At 48.4% G+C, this 21,328-nt stretch overlaps 1 protein-coding gene across 5 annotated transcripts in view; it reads left to right on the plus strand.

Moving 5' to 3' along the window:
- The window catches only part of MYO7A (myosin VIIA), a 454,077-nt gene that overhangs the window by 277,517 nt on the left and 155,232 nt on the right, over positions 1-21,328 (plus strand). For all 5 annotated transcript variants that reach the window (XM_073661638.1, XM_073661622.1, XM_073661633.1 and 2 more), the window contains one exon: positions 3,416-3,553. In XM_073661638.1, coding sequence (XP_073517739.1) covers positions 3,416-3,553 — 138 coding nt within the window. The remainder of the gene's footprint in view (positions 1-3,415; positions 3,554-21,328) is intronic.

Below are 21,328 nucleotides of genomic sequence, written 5' to 3' on the forward strand. Positions count from 1 at the left end.
GAGTTCCTTGTGGTCCCAGCAGTGTAGGGGTTACTCCGGGGTGGTAGATTGGCCCCTCTGCCCCCTCTGGCAGAGTTCCCTGTGTTCCCAGCAGTGTAGGGGTTACTCTGGCATGGTAGATTGGCCCCTCTGCCCCCTCTGGCAGAGTTCCCTGTGTTCCCAGCAGTGTAGGGGTTACTCCGGGGTGGTAGATTTGAGCCTCTGCCCCCTCTGGCAGTGTTCTCTGTGCTCCCAGCAGTGTAGGGGTTACTCCGGAGTGGTAGATTTGCCCCTCTGACAGAGTTCCCTGTGGTCCCAGCAGTGTAGGGGTTACTCCGGTGTGGTAGATTGGCCCCTCTGCCCCCTCTGGCAGAGTTCCTTGTGGTCCCAGCAGTGTACGGGTTACTCCGTTGTTGTAAATTTGCAGCTTTGCCCCCTCTGGCAGAGTTCCTTGTGGTCCCAGCAGTGTAGGGGTTACTCCGGGGCGGTAGATTTGCCCCTCTGCCCCCTCTGGCAGAGTTCCCTGTGGTCCCAGCAGTGTAGGGGTTACTCCAGGGTGGTAGATTTGAGCCTCTGCCCCCTCTGGCAGTGTTCTCTGTGCTCCCAGCAGTGTAGAGGTTACTCTGGGGTGGTAGATTTGCACCTCTGCCCCCTCTGGCAGAGTTCCTCGTGGTCCCAGCAGTCTAGGGGTTACTCCGGGGTGTTAGATTTGCACCTCTGCCCCCTCAGGCAGAGTTCCTTGTGGTCCCAGCAGTGTACGGGTTACTCCGTTGTTGTAAATTTGCAGCTTTGCCCCCTCTGGCAGAGTTCCCTGTGGTCCCAGCAGTGTAGGGGTTACTCCGGGGTGGTAGATTGGCCCCTCTGCCCCCTCTGGCAGAGTTCCCTGTGGTCCCAGCAGTGTAGGGGTTACTCCAGGGTGGTAGATTTGAGCCTCTGCCCCCTCTGGCAGTGTTCTCTGTGCTCCCAGAAGTGTAGGGGTTACTCCAGGGTGGTAGATTTGCACCTCTGCCCCCTCTGGCAGAGTTCCTCGTGGTCCCAGCAGTGTAGGGGTTACTCCGGGGTGGTAGATTTGCACCTCTGCCCCCTCAGGCAGAGTTCCTTGTGGTCCCAGCAGTGTAGGGGTTACTCCGGGGTGTTAGATTTGCCCCTCTGCCCCCTCTGTCAGAGTTCCCTGTGTTCCCAGCAGTGTAGGGGTTACTCCAGGGTGGTAGATTTGAGCCTCTGCCCCCTCTGGCAGTGTTCTCTGTGCTCCCAGCAGTGTAGGGGTTACTCCGGGGTGGTAGATTTGCCCCTCTGCCCCCTCTGGCAGAGTTCCCTGTGGTCCCAGCAGTGTAGGGTTTACTCCGGGGTGGTAGATTTGAGCCTCTGCCCCCTCTGGCAGTGTTCTCTGTGCTCCCAGCAGTGTAGGGGTTACTCCGGAGTGGTAGATTTGCCCCTCTGACCCCTCTGGCAGAGTTCCCTGTGATCCCAGCAGTGTAGGGGTTACTCCGGGGTGGTAGATTTGCCCCTCTGCCCCCTCTGGCAGAGTTCCCTGTGGTCCCAGCAGTGTAGGGATTACTCCGGGGTGATAGATTGGCCCCTCTGCCCCCTCTGGCAGAGTTCCCTGTGTTCCCAGCAGTGTAGGGGTTACTCCGGGGTGGTATATTTGCACCTCTTCCCCCTCTGGCAGAGTTCCTTGTGGTCCCAGCAGTGTAGGGGTTACTCCGGGGTGGTAGATTTGCACCTCTGCCCCCTCTGGCAGAGTTCCCTGTGGTCCCAGCAGTGTAGGGGTTACTCCGGGGTGGTAGATTTGCCCCTCTGCCCCTCTGGCAGAGTTCCCTGTGGTCCCAGCAGTGTAGGGGTTACTCCGGGGTGGTAGATTTGCCCCTCTGCCCCTCTGGCAGAGTTCCATGTGATCCCAGCAGTGTAGGGGTTACTCCGGGGTGGTAGATTTGCCCCTCCGCCCCCTCTGGCAGAGTTCCCTGTGTTCCCAGCAGTGTAGGGGTTACTCCAGGGTGGTAGATTTGCCCCTCTGCCCCCTCTGGCAGAGTTCCCTGTGGTCCCAGCAGTGTAGGGGTTACTCCGGAGTGGTAGATTGGCCCCTCTGCCCCCTCTGGCAGAGTTCCCTGTGGTCCCAGCAGTGTAGGGATTACTCCGGGGTGGTAGATTTGCACCTCTGCCCCCTCTGGCAGAGTTCCCTGTGGTCCCAGCAGTGTAGGGGTTACTCCGGCGTGGTAGATTTGCCCCTCTGCCCCCTCTGGCAGAGTTCCCTGTGGTCCCAGCAGTGTAGGGGTTACTCCGGGGTGGTAGATTTGCCCCTCTGCCCCCTCTGGCAGAGTTCCCTGTGGTCCCAGCAGTGTAGGGGTTACTCCGGGGTGGTAGATTTGCCCCTCTGCCCCCTCTGGCAGAGTTCCCTGTGTTCCCAGCAGTGTAGGGGTTACTCCAGGGTGGTAGATTGGCCCCTCTGCCCCCTCTGGCAGAGTTCCTCGTGGTCCCAGCAGTGTAGGGGTTACTCCAGGGTGGTAGATTTGCACCTCTGCCCCCTCTGGCAGAGTTCCCTGTGGTCCCAGCAGTGTAGGGGTTACTCCGGGGTGGTAGATTTGCCCCTCTGCCCCCTCTGGCAGAGTTCCCTGTGTTCCCAGCAGTGTAGGGGTTACTCCGGAGTGGTAGATTGGCCCCTCTGCCCCCTCTGGCAGAGTTCCCTGTGGTCCCAGCAGTGTAGGGATTACTCCGGGGTGGTAGATTTGCACCTCTGCCCCCTCTGGCAGAGTTCCCTGTGGTCCCAGCAGTGTAGGGGTTACTCCGGGGTGGTAGATTTGCCTCTCTGCCCCCTCTGTCAGAGTTCCCTGTGGTCCCAGCAGTGTAGGGGTTACTCCGGGGTGGTAGATTTGCCCCTCTGCCCCCTCTGGCAGAGTTCCCTGTGTTCCCAGCAGTGTAGGGGTTACTCCAGGGTGGTAGATTTGCCCCTCTGCCCCCTCTGGCAGAGTTCCCTGTGGTCCCAGCAGTGTAGCGGTTACTCCGGGGTGGTAGATTTGCACCTCTGCCCCCTCTGGCAGAGTTCCTTGTGGTCCCAGCAGTGTAGGGGTTACTCCGGGGTGGTAGATTTGCCCCTCTGCCCCCTCTGTCAGAGTTCCATGTGGTCCCAGCAGTGTAGGGGTTACTCCGGAGTGGTAGATTGGCCCCTCTGCCCCCTCTGGCAGTGTTCCCTGTGGTCCCAGCAGTGTAGGGGTTACTCCGGGGTGGTAGATTTGCGCCTCTGCCCCCTCTGGCAGAGTTCTCTGTGCTCCCAGCAGTGTAGGGGTTACTCCGGGGTGGTAGATTTGCACCTCTGCCCCCTCTGGCAGCGTTTTCCTTCAGGTGACACCAGAGAGAGGAAGAGCTCCTTATCATCCTTCCATTTCCTGACACAGATTTGTTTGCTTCTAATTCCGATGTATTTGTCCTTTTTTCCTTCCAGGGGGCAGAGACCAGGAAGCGCTCGCCCACCCTGAGCAGCCAGTTCAAGCGCTCGCTGGAGCTGCTGATGAGGACGCTGAGCGTGTGTCAGCCCTTCTTCGTCCGCTGCATCAAGCCCAATGAGTACAAGAAGCCGATGGTGAGTACCAGGCGGGCACCGGGGGGCGATGTTACCTGCATCAGCCCGACCAGCAGAGAAAGGGTTAACGGGGCTGAAGGACCCGACACTGATGGACTACAGATCCCAGCATGCCCGCACAGCAGGATGCACATAGTGCCTGTCTCCCCAAATCACATGACAGGACGTTTCCCTTCCATTACGATGACCTGTGACTGACCGTTCCTCCAGAGCAGAGTAAGCCGGGACCCCCATTATCCCCTGACGTTCATGTTATAGGGTCCGTCCCCGTAAGCTGAAGTCAAAACTTATGGTTATGGGCATCAGAGATCCCCCGTATCTGTGACTTGTGACAAAACTGCGAAATCCGCAGTGCCCCCGTAATAACAGCGACATCCACAGTGCCCCCATAATAACAGTGACATCCACAGTTCCCCCATAACAGTGACATCCACACTGCCCCCATAATAACAGTGATAACCACAGTGCCCCCATAATAACAGTGACATCCACAGTGCTCCCATAATAACAGTGATATCCACAGTGCTCCCATAATAACAGTGATATCCACAGTGCCCCCATAATAACAGTGACATCCACAGTGCTCCCATAATAACAGTGACATCCACAGTGCCCCCATAATAACAGTGACATCCACAGTGCCCCCATAATAACAGTGACATCCACAGTGCTCCCATAACAGTGACATCCACAGTGCCCCCATAATAACAGTGATATCCACAGTTCCCCCATAACAGTGACATCCACAGTGCTCCCATAATAACAGTGACATCCACAGTGCTCCCATAATAACAGTGATATCCACAGTGCTCCCATAATAACAGTGATATCCACAGTGCTCCCATAATAACAGTGACATCCACAGTGCCCCCATAATAACAGTGACATCCACAGTGCCCCCATAATAACAGTGACATCCACAGTGCTCCCATAACAGTGACATCCACAGTGCCCCCATAATAACAGTGATATCCACAGTTCCCCCATAACAGTGACATCCACAGTGCTCCCATAATAACAGTGACATCCACAGTGCCCCCATAATAACAGTGATATCCACAGTGCTCCCATAATAACAGTGACATCCACAGTGCCCCCATAATAACAGTGACATCCACAGTGCCCCCATAATAACAGTGACATCCACAGTGCCCCCATAATAACAGTGATATCCACAGTGCCTCCATAATAACAGTGACATCCACAGTGCTCCCATAATAACAGTGACATCCACAGTGCTCCCATAATAACAGTGACATCCACAGTGCCCCCATAATAACAGTGACATCCACAGTGCCCCCATAATAACAGTGACATCCACAGTGCCCCCATAATAACAGTGACATCCACAGTGCCCCCATAATAACAGTGACATCCACAGTGCCCCCATAATAACAGTGACATCCACAGTGCCCCCATAATAACAGTGACATCCACAGTGCCCCCATAATAACAGTGATATCCACAGTGCCTCCATAATAACAGTGACATCCACAGTGCTCCCATAATAACAGTGACATCCACAGTGCCCCCATAATAACAGTGATATCCACAGTGCCCCCATAATAACAGTGACACCCACAGTGCCCCCATAATAACAGTGACATCCACAGTGCTCCCATAATAACAGTGACATCCACAGTGCCCCCATAATAACAGTGATATCCACAGTGCCCCCATAATAACAGTGACACCCACAGTGCCCCCATAATAACAGTGATATCCACAGTGCCCTCATAATAACAGTGACATCCACAGTGCCCCCATAATAACAGTGACATCCACAGTGCCCCCATAATAACAGTGACATCCACAGTGCCCCCATAATAACAGTGATATCCACAGTGCCTCCATAATAACAGTGATATCCACAGTGCTCCCATAATAACAGTGACATCCACAGTGCTCCCATAATAACAGCGACATCCACAGTGCTCCCATAATAACAGTGATATCCACAGTGCCCCCATAATAACAGTGACATCCACAGTGCTCCCATAATAACAGTGACATCCACAGTGCTCCCATAATAACAGTGACATCCACAGTGCTCCCATAATAACAGTGATATCCACAGTGCCCCCATAATAACAGTGACATCCACAGTGCTCCCATAATAACAGTGACATCCACAGTGCCCCCATAATAACAGTGACATCCACAGTGCTCCCATAATAACAGTGACATCCACAGTGCTCCCATAATAACAGTGACATCCACAGTGCCCCCATAATAACAGTGATATCCACAGTGCCCCCATAATAACAGTGATATCCACAGTGCCCCATAATAACAGCGACATCCACAGTGCCTCCATAATAACAGTGATATCCACAGTGCCCCCATAATAACAGTGATATCCACAGTGCTCCCATAATAACAGTGACATCCACAGTGCTCCCATAATAACAGTGATATCCACAGTGCCTCCATAATAACAGTGACATCCACAGTGCTCCCATAATAACAGTGATATCCACAGTGCTCCCATAATAACAGTGATATCCACAGTGCCCCCATAATAACAGTGACATCCACAGTGCCCCCATAATAACAGTGATATCCACAGTGCCCCCATAATAACAGTGATATCCACAGTGCTCCCATAATAACAGCGACATCCACAGTGCCCCCATAATAACAGTGACATCCACAGTGCCCCCATAATAACAGTGATATCCACAGTGCTCCCATAATAACAGCGATATCCACAGTGCTCCCATAATAACAGTGATATCCACAGTGCCCCCATAATAACAGTGACATCCACAGTGCCCCCATAATAACAGTGATATCCACAGTGCTCCCATAATAACAGTGATATCCACAGTGCTCCCATAATAACAGTGATATCCACAGTGCTCCCATAATAACAGTGATATCCACAGTGCTCCCATAATAACAGTGATATCCACAGTGCCCCCATAATAACAGTGATATCCACAGTGCCCCCATAATAACAGTGACATCCACAGTGCTCCCATAATAACAGTGACATCCACAGTGCCCCCATAATAACAGTGACATCCACAGTGCCCCCATAATAACAGTGACATCCACAGTGCTCCCATAATAACAGTGACATCCACAGTGCTCCCATAATAACAGTGACATCCACAGTGCTCCCATAATAACAGTGACATCCACAGTGCTCCCATAATAACAGTGACATCCACAGTGCCCCCATAATAACAGTGACATCCACAGTGCTCCCATAATAACAGCGACATCCACAGTGCCTCCATAATAACAGTGATATCCACAGTGCTCCCATAATAACAGTGATATCCACAGTGCTCCCATAATAACAGTGATATCCACAGTGCTCCCATAATAACAGTGACATCCACAGTGCTCCCATAATAACAGTGACATCCACAGTGCCCCCATAATAACAGTGATATCCACAGTGCTCCCATAATAACAGTGATATCCACAGTGCTCCCATAATAACAGTGACATCCACAGTGCTCCCATAATAACAGTGATATCCACAGTGCTCCCATAATAACAGTGATATCCACAGTGCTCCCATAATAACAGTGATATCCACAGTGCTCCCATAATAACAGTGACATCCACAGTGCTCCCATAATAACAGTGACATCCACAGTGCTCCCATAATAACAGCGACATCCACAGTGCCTCCATAATAACAGTGATATCCACAGTGCTCCCATAATAACAGTGATATCCACAGTGCTCCCATAATAACAGTGACATCCACAGTGCTCCCATAATAACAGTGACATCCACAGTGCTCCCATAATAACAGTGATATCCACAGTGCCCCCATAATAACAGTGATATCCACAGTGCTCCCATAATAACAGTGACATCCACAGTGCTCCCATAATAACAGTGACATCCACAGTGCTCTCATAATAACAGTGACATCCACAGTGCCTCCATAATAACAGTGATATCCACAGTGCTCCCATAATAACAGTGATATCCACAGTGCTCCCATAATAACAGTGACATCCACAGTGCTCCCATAATAACAGTGATATCCACAGTGCTCCCATAATAACAGTGACATCCACAGTGCTCCCATAATAACAGTGACATCCACAGTGCCCCCATAATAACAGTGATATCCACAGTGCCCCCATAATAACAGTGATATCCACAGTGCTCCCATAATAACAGTGACATCCACAGTGCTCCCATAATAACAGTGACATCCACAGTGCTCCCATAATAACAGCGATATCCACAGGGCCCCCATAATAACAGTGATATCCACAGTGCTCCCATAATAACAGTGATATCCACAGTGCTCTCATAATAACAGTGACATCCACAGTGCCCCCATAATAACAGTGATATCCACAGTGCTCCCATAATAACAGTGACATCCACAGTGCTCCCATAACAGCGACATCCACAGTGCCTCCATAATAACAGTGATATCCACAGTGCTCCCATAATAACAGTGATATCCACAGTGCTCCCATAATAACAGTGATATCCACAGTGCTCCCATAATAACAGTGATATCCACAGTGCCTCCATAATAACAGTGATATCCACAGTGCTCCCATAATAACAGTGATATCCACAGTGCTCCCATAATAACAGTGATATCCACAGTGCTCCCATAATAACAGTGATATCCACAGTGCCTCCATAATAACAGTGATATCCACAGTGCTCCCATAATAACAGTGATATCCACAGTGCTCCCATAATAACAGTGATATCCACAGTGCTCCCATAATAACAGTGACATCCACAGTGCTCCCATAATAACAGCGACATCCACAGTGCCTCCATAATAACAGTGATATCCACAGTGCTCCCATAATAACAGTGATATCCACAGTGCTCCCATAATAACAGTGACATCCACAGTGCCCCCATAATAACAGTGACACCCACAGTGCCCCCATAATAACAGTGACATCCACAGTGCTCCCATAATAACAGTGACACCCACAGTGCCCCCATAATAACAGTGATATCCACAGTGCTCCCATAATAACAGTGATATCCACAGTGCTTCCATAATAACAGTGATATCCACAGTGCTCCCATAATAACAGTGATATCCACAGTGCTCCCATAATAACAGTGACATCCACAGTGCTCCCATAATAACAGCGACATCCACAGTGCCTCCATAATAACAGTGATATCCACAGTGCCCCCATAATAACAGTGACACCCACAGTGCCCCCATAATAACAGTGATATCCACAGTGCTCCCATAATAACAGTGATATCCACAGTGCCTCCATAATAACAGTGATATCCACAGTGCTCCCATAATAACAGTGATATCCACAGTGCTCCCATAATAACAGTGATATCCACAGTGCTCCCATAATAACAGTGACATCCACAGTGCTCCCATAATAACAGCGACATCCACAGTGCCTCCATAATAACAGTGATATCCACAGTGCTCCCATAATAACAGTGATATCCACAGTGCTCCCATAATAACAGTGACATCCACAGTGCCCCCATAATAACAGTGACACCCACAGTGCCCCCATAATAACAGTGACATCCACAGTGCTCCCATAATAACAGTGACATCCACAGTGCTCCCATAATAACAGTGATATCCACAGTGCTCCCATAATAACAGTGATATCCACAGTGCCCCCATAATAACAGTGACATCCACAGTGCCCCCATAATAACAGTGACATCCACAGTGCCCCCATAATAACAGTGATATCCACAGTGCTCCCATAATAACAGCGATATCCACAGTGCTCCCATAATAACAGTGATATCCACAGTGCCCCCATAATAACAGTGACATCCACAGTGCCCCCATAATAACAGTGATATCCACAGTGCTCCCATAATAACAGTGATATCCACAGTGCTCCCATAATAACAGTGATATCCACAGTGCTCCCATAATAACAGTGATATCCACAGTGCTCCCATAATAACAGTGATATCCACAGTGCCCCCATAATAACAGTGATATCCACAGTGCCCCCATAATAACAGTGACATCCACAGTGCTCCCATAATAACAGTGACATCCACAGTGCCCCCATAATAACAGTGACATCCACAGTGCCCCCATAATAACAGTGACATCCACAGTGCTCCCATAATAACAGTGACATCCACAGTGCTCCCATAATAACAGTGACATCCACAGTGCTCCCATAATAACAGTGACATCCACAGTGCTCCCATAATAACAGTGACATCCACAGTGCTCCCATAATAACAGCGACATCCACAGTGCCCCCATAATAACAGTGATATCCACAGTGCCTCCATAATAACAGTGATATCCACAGTGCTCCCATAATAACAGTGATATCCACAGTGCTCCCATAATAACAGTGACATCCACAGTGCTCCCATAATAACAGTGACATCCACAGTGCTCCCATAATAACAGTGATATCCACAGTGCTCCCATAATAACAGTGATATCCACAGTGCTCCCATAATAACAGTGATATCCACAGTGCCCCCATAATAACAGTGATATCCACAGTGCTCCCATAATAACAGTGACATCCACAGTGCTCCCATAATAACAGTGACATCCACAGTGCTCTCATAATAACAGTGACATCCACAGTGCCTCCATAATAACAGTGATATCCACAGTGCTCCCATAATAACAGTGATATCCACAGTGCTCCCATAATAACAGTGACATCCACAGTGCTCCCATAATAACAGTGATATCCACAGTGCCCCCATAATAACAGTGATATCCACAGTGCCCCCATAATAACAGTGATATCCACAGTGCTCCCATAATAACAGTGACATCCACAGTGCTCCCATAATAACAGTGACATCCACAGTGCTCTCATAATAACAGTGACATCCACAGTGCCTCCATAATAACAGTGATATCCACAGTGCCCCCATAATAACAGTGATATCCACAGTGCTCCCATAATAACAGTGACATCCACAGTGCTCCCATAACAGCGACATCCACAGTGCTCCCATAATAACAGTGATATCCACAGTGCCCCCATAATAACAGTGACATCCACAGTGCCTCCATAATAACAGTGATATCCACAGTGCTCCCATAATAACAGTGATATACACAGTGCCCCCATAATAACAGTGATATCCACAGTGCTCCCATAATAACAGTGATATCCACAGTGCTCCCATAATAACAGTGATATCCACAGTGCTCCCATAATAACAGTGATATCCACAGTGCCTCCATAATAACAGTGATATCCACAGTGCTCCCATAATAACAGTGATATCCACAGTGCTCCCATAATAACAGTGATATCCACAGTGCTCCCATAATAACAGTGATATCCACAGTGCCTCCATAATAACAGTGATATCCACAGTGCTCCCATAATAACAGTGATATCCACAGTGCTCCCATAATAACAGTGATATCCACAGTGCTCCCATAATAACAGTGACATCCACAGTGCTCCCATAATAACAGCGACATCCACAGTGCCTCCATAATAACAGTGATATCCACAGTGCCCCCATAATAACAGTGACACCCACAGTGCCCCCATAATAACAGTGATATCCACAGTGCCTCCATAATAACAGTGATATCCACAGTGCTCCCATAATAACAGTGATATCCACAGTGCTCCCATAATAACAGTGATATCCACAGTGCTCCCATAATAACAGTGACATCCACAGTGCTCCCATAATAACAGCGACATCCACAGTGCCTCCATAATAACAGTGATATCCACAGTGCTCCCATAATAACAGTGACATCCACAGTGCCCCCATAATAACAGTGACACCCACAGTGCCCCCATAATAACAGTGACATCCACAGTGCTCCCATAATAACAGTGACATCCACAGTGCTCCCATAATAACAGTGATATCCACAGTGCTCCCATAATAACAGTGACATCCACAGTGCTCCCATAATAACAGTGACATCCACAGTGCTCCCATAATAACAGCGACATCCACAGTGCCTCCATAATAACAGTGATATCCACAGTGCTCCCATAATAACAGTGATATCCACAGTGCTCCCATAATAACAGTGACATCCACAGTGCCCCCATAATAACAGTGACACCCACAGTGCCCCCATAATAACAGTGACATCCACAGTGCTCCCATAATAACAGTGACATCCACAGTGCTCCCATAATAACAGTGATATCCACAGTGCTCCCATAATAACAGTGACATCCACAGTGCTCCCATAATAACAGTGACATCCACAGTGCTCCCATAATAACAGCGACATCCACAGTGCCTCCATAATAACAGTGATATCCACAGTGCTCCCATAATAACAGTGATATCCACAGTGCTCCCATAATAACAGTGATATCCACAGTGCCCCCATAATAACAGTGACATCCACAGTGCCCCCATAATAACAGTGATATCCACAGTGCCCCCATAATAACAGTGATATCCACAGTGCTCCCATAATAACAGCGACATCCACAGTGCCCCCATAATAACAGTGACATCCACAGTGCCCCCATAATAACAGTGATATCCACAGTGCTCCCATAATAACAGTGATATCCACAGTGCCCCCATAATAACAGTGACATCCACAGTGCCCCCATAATAACAGTGATATCCACAGTGCTCCCATAATAACAGTGATATCCACAGTGCTCCCATAATAACAGTGATATCCACAGTGCTCCCATAATAACAGTGATATCCACAGTGCTCCCATAATAACAGTGATATCCACAGTGCCCCCATAATAACAGTGATATCCACAGTGCCCCCATAATAACAGTGACATCCACAGTGCTCCCATAATAACAGTGACATCCACAGTGCCCCCATAATAACAGTGACATCCACAGTGCCCCCATAATAACAGTGACATCCACAGTGCTCCCATAATAACAGTGACATCCACAGTGCTCCCATAATAACAGTGACATCCACAGTGCTCCCATAATAACAGTGACATCCACAGTGCTCCCATAATAACAGTGACATCCACAGTGCCCCCATAATAACAGTGACATCCACAGTGCTCCCATAATAACAGCGACATCCACAGTGCCTCCATAATAACAGTGATATTCACAGTGCTCCCATAATAACAGTGATATCCACAGTGCTCCCATAATAACAGTGATATCCACAGTGCTCCCATAATAACAGTGACATCCACAGTGCTCCCATAATAACAGTGACATCCACAGTGCTCCCATAATAACAGTGACATCCACAGTGCTCCCATAATAACAGCGACATCCACAGTGCCTCCATAATAACAGTGATATCCACAGTGCTCCCATAATAACAGTGATATCCACAGTGCTCCCATAATAACAGTGACATCCACAGTGCTCCCATAATAACAGTGACATCCACAGTGCTCCCATAATAACAGTGATATCCACAGTGCCCCCATAATAACAGTGATATCCACAGTGCTCCCATAATAACAGTGACATCCACAGTGCTCCCATAATAACAGTGACATCCACAGTGCTCTCATAATAACAGTGACATCCACAGTGCCTCCATAATAACAGTGATATCCACAGTGCTCCCATAATAACAGTGATATCCACAGTGCCCCCATAATAACAGTGATATCCACAGTGCCCCCATAATAACAGTGATATCCACAGTGCTCCCATAATAACAGTGACATCCACAGTGCTCCCATAATAACAGTGATATCCACAGTGCCCCCATAATAACAGTGATATCCACAGTGCCCCCATAATAACAGTGATATCCACAGTGCTCCCATAATAACAGTGACATCCACAGTGCTCCCATAATAACAGTGACATCCACAGTGCTCTCATAATAACAGTGACATCCACAGTGCCCCCATAATAACAGTGATATCCACAGTGCCCCCATAATAACAGTGATATCCACAGTGCCTCCATAATAACAGTGATATCCACAGTGCCCCCATAATAACAGTGATATCCACAGTGCTCCCATAATAACAGTGACATCCACAGTGCTCCCATAACAGCGACATCCACAGTGCCTCCATAATAACAGTGATATCCACAGTGCTCCCATAATAACAGTGATATCCACAGTGCTCCCATAATAACAGTGATATCCACAGTGCTCCCATAATAACAGTGATATCCACAGTGCCCCCATAATAACAGTGATATCCACAGTGCTCCCATAATAACAGTGATATCCACAGTGCTCCCATAATAACAGTGATATCCACAGTGCTCCCATAATAACAGTGATATCCACAGTGCCTCCATAATAACAGTGATATCCACAGTGCTCCCATAATAACAGTGATATCCACAGTGCTCCCATAATAACAGTGATATCCACAGTGCTCCCATAATAACAGTGATATCCACAGTGCCTCCATAATAACAGTGATATCCACAGTGCTCCCATAATAACAGTGATATCCACAGTGCTCCCATAATAACAGTGATATCCACAGTGCTCCCATAATAACAGTGACATCCACAGTGCTCCCATAATAACAGCGACATCCACAGTGCCTCCATAATAACAGTGATATCCACAGTGCTCCCATAATAACAGTGATATCCACAGTGCTCCCATAATAACAGTGACATCCACAGTGCCCCCATAATAACAGTGACACCCACAGTGCCCCCATAATAACAGTGACATCCACAGTGCTCCCATAATAACAGTGACACCCACAGTGCCCCCATAATAACAGTGATATCCACAGTGCTCCCATAATAACAGTGATATCCACAGTGCTTCCATAATAACAGTGATATCCACAGTGCTCCCATAATAACAGTGATATCCACAGTGCTCCCATAATAACAGTGATATCCACAGTGCTCCCATAATAACAGTGACATCCACAGTGCTCCCATAATAACAGCGACATCCACAGTGCCTCCATAATAACAGTGATATCCACAGTGCCCCCATAATAACAGTGACACCCACAGTGCCCCCATAATAACAGTGATATCCACAGTGCTCCCATAATAACAGTGATATCCACAGTGCCTCCATAATAACAGTGATATCCACAGTGCTCCCATAATAACAGTGATATCCACAGTGCTCCCATAATAACAGTGATATCCACAGTGCTCCCATAATAACAGTGACATCCACAGTGCTCCCATAATAACAGTGATATCCACAGTGCCCCCATAATAACAGTGACATCCACAGTGCTCCCATAATAACAGTGATATCCACAGTGCCTCCATAATAACAGTGATATCCACAGTGCTCCCATAATAACAGCGACATCCACAGTGCCTCCATAATAACAGTGATATCCACAGTGCTCCCATAATAACAGTGATATCCACAGTGCTCCCATAATAACAGTGACATCCACAGTGCCCCCATAATAACAGTGACACCCACAGTGCCCCCATAATAACAGTGACATCCACAGTGCTCCCATAATAACAGTGACATCCACAGTGCTCCCATAATAACAGTGATATCCACAGTGCTCCCATAATAACAGTGACATCCACAGTGCTCCCATAATAACAGCGACATCCACAGTGCTCCCATAATAACAGCGACATCCACAGTGCCTCCATAATAACAGTGATATCCACAGTGCTCCCATAATAACAGTGATATCCACAGTGCTCCCATAATAACAGTGATATCCACAGTGCCCCCATAATAACAGTGACATCCACAGTGCCCCCATAATAACAGTGATATCCACAGTGCCCCCATAATAACAGTGATATCCACAGTGCTCCCATAATAACAGCGATATCCACAGTGCTCCCCATAATAACAGCGACATCCACAGTGCTTCCATAATAACAGTGACATCCACAGTGCCCCCATAATAACAGTGATATCCACAGTGCTCCCATAATAACAGTAATATCCACAGTGCTCCCATAATAACAGTGATATCCACAGTGCTCCCATAATAACAGTGACATCCACAGTGCCCCCATAATAACAGTGATATCCACAGTGCCCCCATAATAACAGTGATATCCACAGTGCCCCCATAATAACAGTGACATCCACAGTGCTCCCATAATAACAGTGACATCCACAGTGCTCCCATAATAACAGCGATATCCACAGTGCTCCCATAATAACAGTGACATCCACAGTGCCCCCATAATAACAGTGATATCCACAGTGCCCCCATAATAACAGTGATATCCACAGTGCCCCCATAATAACAGTGACATCCACAGTGCTCCCATAATAACAGTGACATCCACAGTGCTCCCATAATAACAGCGATATCCACAGTGCTCCCCATAATAACAGCGACATCCACAGTGCTCCCATAATAACAGTGACATCCACAGTGCCCCCATAATAACAGTGACATCCACAGTGCTCCCATAATAACAGTGACATCCACAGTGCCCCCATAATAACAGTGATATCCACAGTGCCCCCATAATAACAGTGACACCCACAGTGCCCCCATAATAACAGTGACATCCACAGTGCTCCCATAATAACAGTGACATCCACAGTGCTCCCATAATAACAGTGACATCCACAGTGCTCCCATAATAACAGCGACATCCACAGTGCCTCCATAATAACAGTGATATCCACAGTGCTCCCATAATAACAGTAATATCCACAGTGCTCCCATAATAACAGTGACATCCACAGTGCTCCCATAATAACAGTGATATCCACAGTGCTCCCATAATAACAGTGACATCCACAGTGCCCCCATAATAACAGTGATATCCACAGTGCCCCCATAATAACAGTGACACCCACAGTGCCCCCATAATAACAGTGACATCCACAGTGCTCCCATAATAACAGTGACATCCACAGTGCTCCCATAATAACAGTGACATCCACAGTGCTCCCATAATAACAGCGACATCCACAGTGCCTCCATAATAACAGTGATATCCACAGTGCTCCCATAATAACAGTGATATCCACAGTGCTCCCATAATAACAGTGATATCCACAGTGCCCCCATAATAACAGTGACATCCACAGTGCCCCCATAATAACAGTGATATCCACAGTGCCCCCATAATAACAGTGATATCCACAGTGCTCCCATAATAACAGCGATATCCACAGTGCTCCCCATAATAACAGCGACATCCACAGTGCTCCCCATAATAACAGTAATATCCACAGTGCTCCCATAATAACAGTGATATCCACAGTGCTCCCATAATAACAGTGACACCCACAGTGCCCCCATAATAACAGTGACATCCACAGTGCTCCCATAATAACAGTGACATCCACAGTGCTCCCATAATAACAGTGACATCCACAGTGCTCCCATAATAACAGCGACATCCACAGTGCCCCCATAATAACAGTGACATCCACAGTGCCCCCATAATAACAGTGATATCCACAGTGCTCCCATTATAACAACGATATCCACAGTGCTCCCCATAATAACAGCGACATCCACAGTGCTCCCATAATAACAGTAATATCCACAGTGCTCCCATAATAACAGTGATATCCACAGTGCTCCCATAATAACAGTGACATCCACAGTGCTCCCATAATAACAGTGACAGCCACAGTGCCCCCATAACAGCGCAGCCCTGTGGATGTCACTTTTTTGGAGCACTCGGGGTACAGGATAATGACACTGATACTCGGGGTACATAATAATCACACTGACACTTTGGGTACAGGATAATGGCACTGACACTCGGGGTACAGGATATTGACGCTGACACTTGGGGTACAGGATAATGACACTGACACTTGGGGTACAGGATAATGACACTCAGGGTACAAGATAATGACACTGACACTTGGGGTACAGGATAATGACACTCGGGGTACAGGTTAATGACACTGACACTGTGGGTACAGGATAATGACACTGACGCTCGGGGTACAGGATAATGACGCTGACACTCAAGGTACAAGATAATGACACTGACACTTGGGGTACAAGATAATGACACTGACACTCAGGGTACAAGATAATGACACTGACACTTGGGGTACAGGATAATGACACTCGGGGTACAGGTTAATGACACTGACACTGTGGGTACAGGATAATGACATTGACCCTCGGGGTACAGGATAATGACATTGACCCTCGGGGTACAGGATAATGACGCTGACACTTGGGGTACAGGATAATGACACTCAGGGTACAAGATAATGACACTGACACTTGGGGTACAGGATAATGACACTCGGGGTACAGGTTAATGACACTGACACTCGGGGTACAGGATAATGACACTGACACTCGGGGTACAGGTTAATGACACTCAGGGCCGGCTCCAGGTTTTTCTGGGCCCCGGGCGAAAGAGTCTCATTGGCCCCTTTAACACATACCACGATTCATGATGCAGAGATACGGCGGAGAAATAAATATATATATATAGTACAATGCAAAGATTTCACTTCTTACATTACATGAGTGATATCTACTGTAAATTCCACAATAGCTCAGAAACCGGTGAATCGCTCCACACAGAGTACTGGCCCCCATATAAGGCTCCATACGGAATACTGGCCCCCATATAAGGCTCCATACGGAATACTGGCCCCCATATAAGGCTCCATACGGAATACTGGCCCCCATATAAGGCTCCATACGGAATACTGGCCCCCATATAAGGCTCCATACGGAATACTGGCCCCCATATAAAGCTCCATACAGGATACTGGCCCCCATATAACGCTCCATACAGGATACTGGTCCCCTTATAACGCTCCATACAGGATACTGGTCCCCATATAATGCTGCATGCAGGCTGTTACCCCCCACATAATGCCCCATACAGGCTGTCCCCCCCTTATAATGCTCCATGCAGGCTGTTACCCCCCCACATAATGCCCCATACAGGCTGTCCCCCCCTTATAATGCTCCATGCAGGCTGTTACCCCCCCACATAATGCCCCATACAGCCCCCCCCCCTTATAATGCCCCATGCAGGCTGTTCCCCACCTTATAATGCCCCATGCAGGATGTCCCCCCTTCTCTACTGCCTCATGCCTCCATACATTAAAAAAAAAATCAAATACTCACCTCCCTTCTCCTCACCTACTACCTGCAGCCCGCTGCCCGCTGCTCGGGTCCGAACTCCAGCGTTGTCGGCGTCTTCCCGCTCAGCGCTCCCTGTGACGGCTCAGGGGAGGGCGCGGTGTAAAGACGTCACCGCGCCCTCTGACCTCACACGTCATAGGGAGCGCAGAGCAGGAAGACAGCGGATCTGCGGAGGCACGGGGAGAGGTAAGTATCTAGCTGCCGGGGCCCTGAGCAAGCGGAGGGGAGAGGGGAGGGGGCGCTGACACCGCTCTCCTCCGCCCATAGCCCAACGGGGTGCGCGACCGCCAGTGGGCCCCTCTGCCTGCTCAGGGCCCCGGCATTTGCCCGGGTGCGCCGGGTGCTGACGCCGGCCCTGATGACACTGACACTCAGGGTACAGGATAATGACTCTGACACTGGGGGTACAGGATAATGACACTGACACTTGGGGTACAGGATAATGACATCCGGGGTACAGGATAATGACACTGACACTTGGGGTACAGGACAATGACATCCGGGGTACAGGATAATGACACTGACACTCGGGGTACAGGATAATGACGCTGACACTGGGCGTACAGGATAATGACACTGACACTTGGGGTACAGGATAATGACATCCGGGGTACAGGATAATGACACTGACACTTGGGGTACAGGACAATGACATCCGGGGTACAGGATAATGACACTGACACTCGGGGTACAGGATAATGACGCTGACACTGGGGGTACAGGATAATGACACTGACACTTGGGGTACAGGATAATGACATCCGGGGTACAGGATAATGACACTGACACTCGGGGTACAGGATAATGACATCCGGGGTACAGGATAATGACGCTGACACTTGGGGTACAGGATAATGACACTGACACTGGGGGTACAGGAAAATGACGCTGACACTTGGGGTACAGGATAATGACACTCGGGGTACAAGATAATGACACTGACACTTGGGGTACAGGATAATGACACTCAGGGTACAAGATAATGGCACTGACACTTGGGGTACAAGATAATGGCACTGACACTTGGGGTACAGGTTAGTGGCACTGATACTTGGGGTACAGGATAATGGCACTGACACTTGGGGTACAGAAAAATGACACTCGAGGTACAGGATAATGACACTGACTCTTGGGGTGCAGAATAATGACACTAACACTCCGGGTACAGGATAATGACACTGACACTCGGGGTACAGGATAAAGACACTGACACTTGGGGTACAGGATAATGACACTTGAGGTACAGGATAATGACACTGACACTTGGGGTACAGGATAATGACACTGACGCTTGGGGTGCAGGATAATGGCACTGACACTTGGGGTACAGGAAAATGACACTCGGGGTGCAGGATAATGACACTGACTCTTGGGGTACAGGAAAATGATACTGACATTCGGGGTACAGGATAATGACACTGACGCTTGGGGTACAGGATAATGACACTGACGCTTGGGGTGCAGGATAATGGCACTGACACTTGGGGTACAGGAAAATGACACTTTGGGTGCAGGATAATGACACTGACGCTTGGGGTACAGGATAATGACACTGACTCTTGGGGTACAGGATAATGGCACTGACACTTGGGGTACAGGATAATGGCACTGACACTTGGGGTACAGGACAATGACACTCGGGGTACAGGATAATGACACTAACTATTGGGGTACAGGATAATGACACTGACGCTTGGGGTACAAGAATATGACACTCGGGGTACAGGATAATGACACTGACACTTGGTGTACAGGATAATGACACTCGGGGTACAAGATAATGACACTGACACTTGGGGTACAGGATCATGACATTCAGGGTACAAGATAATGGCACTGACACTTGGGGTACCAGATGATGGCACTGACACTTGGGGTACAGGTTAGTGGCACTGATACTTGGGGTACAGGATAATGGCACTGACACTTGGGGTACAGGAAAATGACACTCGGGGTACAGGTTAATGACACTGACGCTTGGGGTACAGGATAATGACACTGACGCTTGGGGTACAGGATAATGACACTGACACTCCGGGTACAGGATAATGACACTGACACTCAGGGCACAGGATAATGACGCTGACACTCGGGGTACAGGATAATGATATTGACACTCGGGGTACAGGATAATGATATTGACACTCGGGGTACAGGATAATGACCCTGACACTTGGGGTACAGGATAATGGCAGTGACACTTGAGGTACAGGATAATGACACTGACACTCGGGGTACAGGATAATAGCACTGACACTCGGGCTACAGGATAATGACACTGACACTTGGGGTACAGGATAATGACACTTGGGGTATAGGATAATGACACTTGGGGTACAGGATAATGACACTTGGGGTACAGGATAATGACACTCGGGGGACAGGATAATGACACTGACACTTGGAGTACAGGATAATGACACTGACACTTTGGGTACAGGATAATGACACTTGGGGTACAGGATAATGACACTAACACTTGGGGTAGAGGATAATGACACTCGGGGTACAGGATAATGACACTGATACTCGGGGTACAGGATAATGACACTGACACTTGGGGTAGAGGATAATGACACTCGGGGTACAGGATAATGACACTGATACTCGGGGTACAGGATAATGACACTAACACTTGGGGTAGAGGATAATGACACTCGGGGTACAGGATAATGACACTGATACTCGGGGTACAGGATAATGACACTGACACTTGGGGTACAGGATAATGACACTCGGGGGACAGGATAATGACACTGACTCTTGGGGTACAGGATAATGGCACTGACACTTGGGGTACAGGATAATGGCAC

Source organism: Phyllobates terribilis, unplaced genomic scaffold (assembly GCF_046119375.1).
Source record: "Phyllobates terribilis strain yellow unplaced genomic scaffold, ASM4611937v1 Scaffold_2__4_contigs__length_985480577, whole genome shotgun sequence".
Classification (NCBI taxonomy): Eukaryota; Metazoa; Chordata; class Amphibia; order Anura; family Dendrobatidae; genus Phyllobates; species Phyllobates terribilis.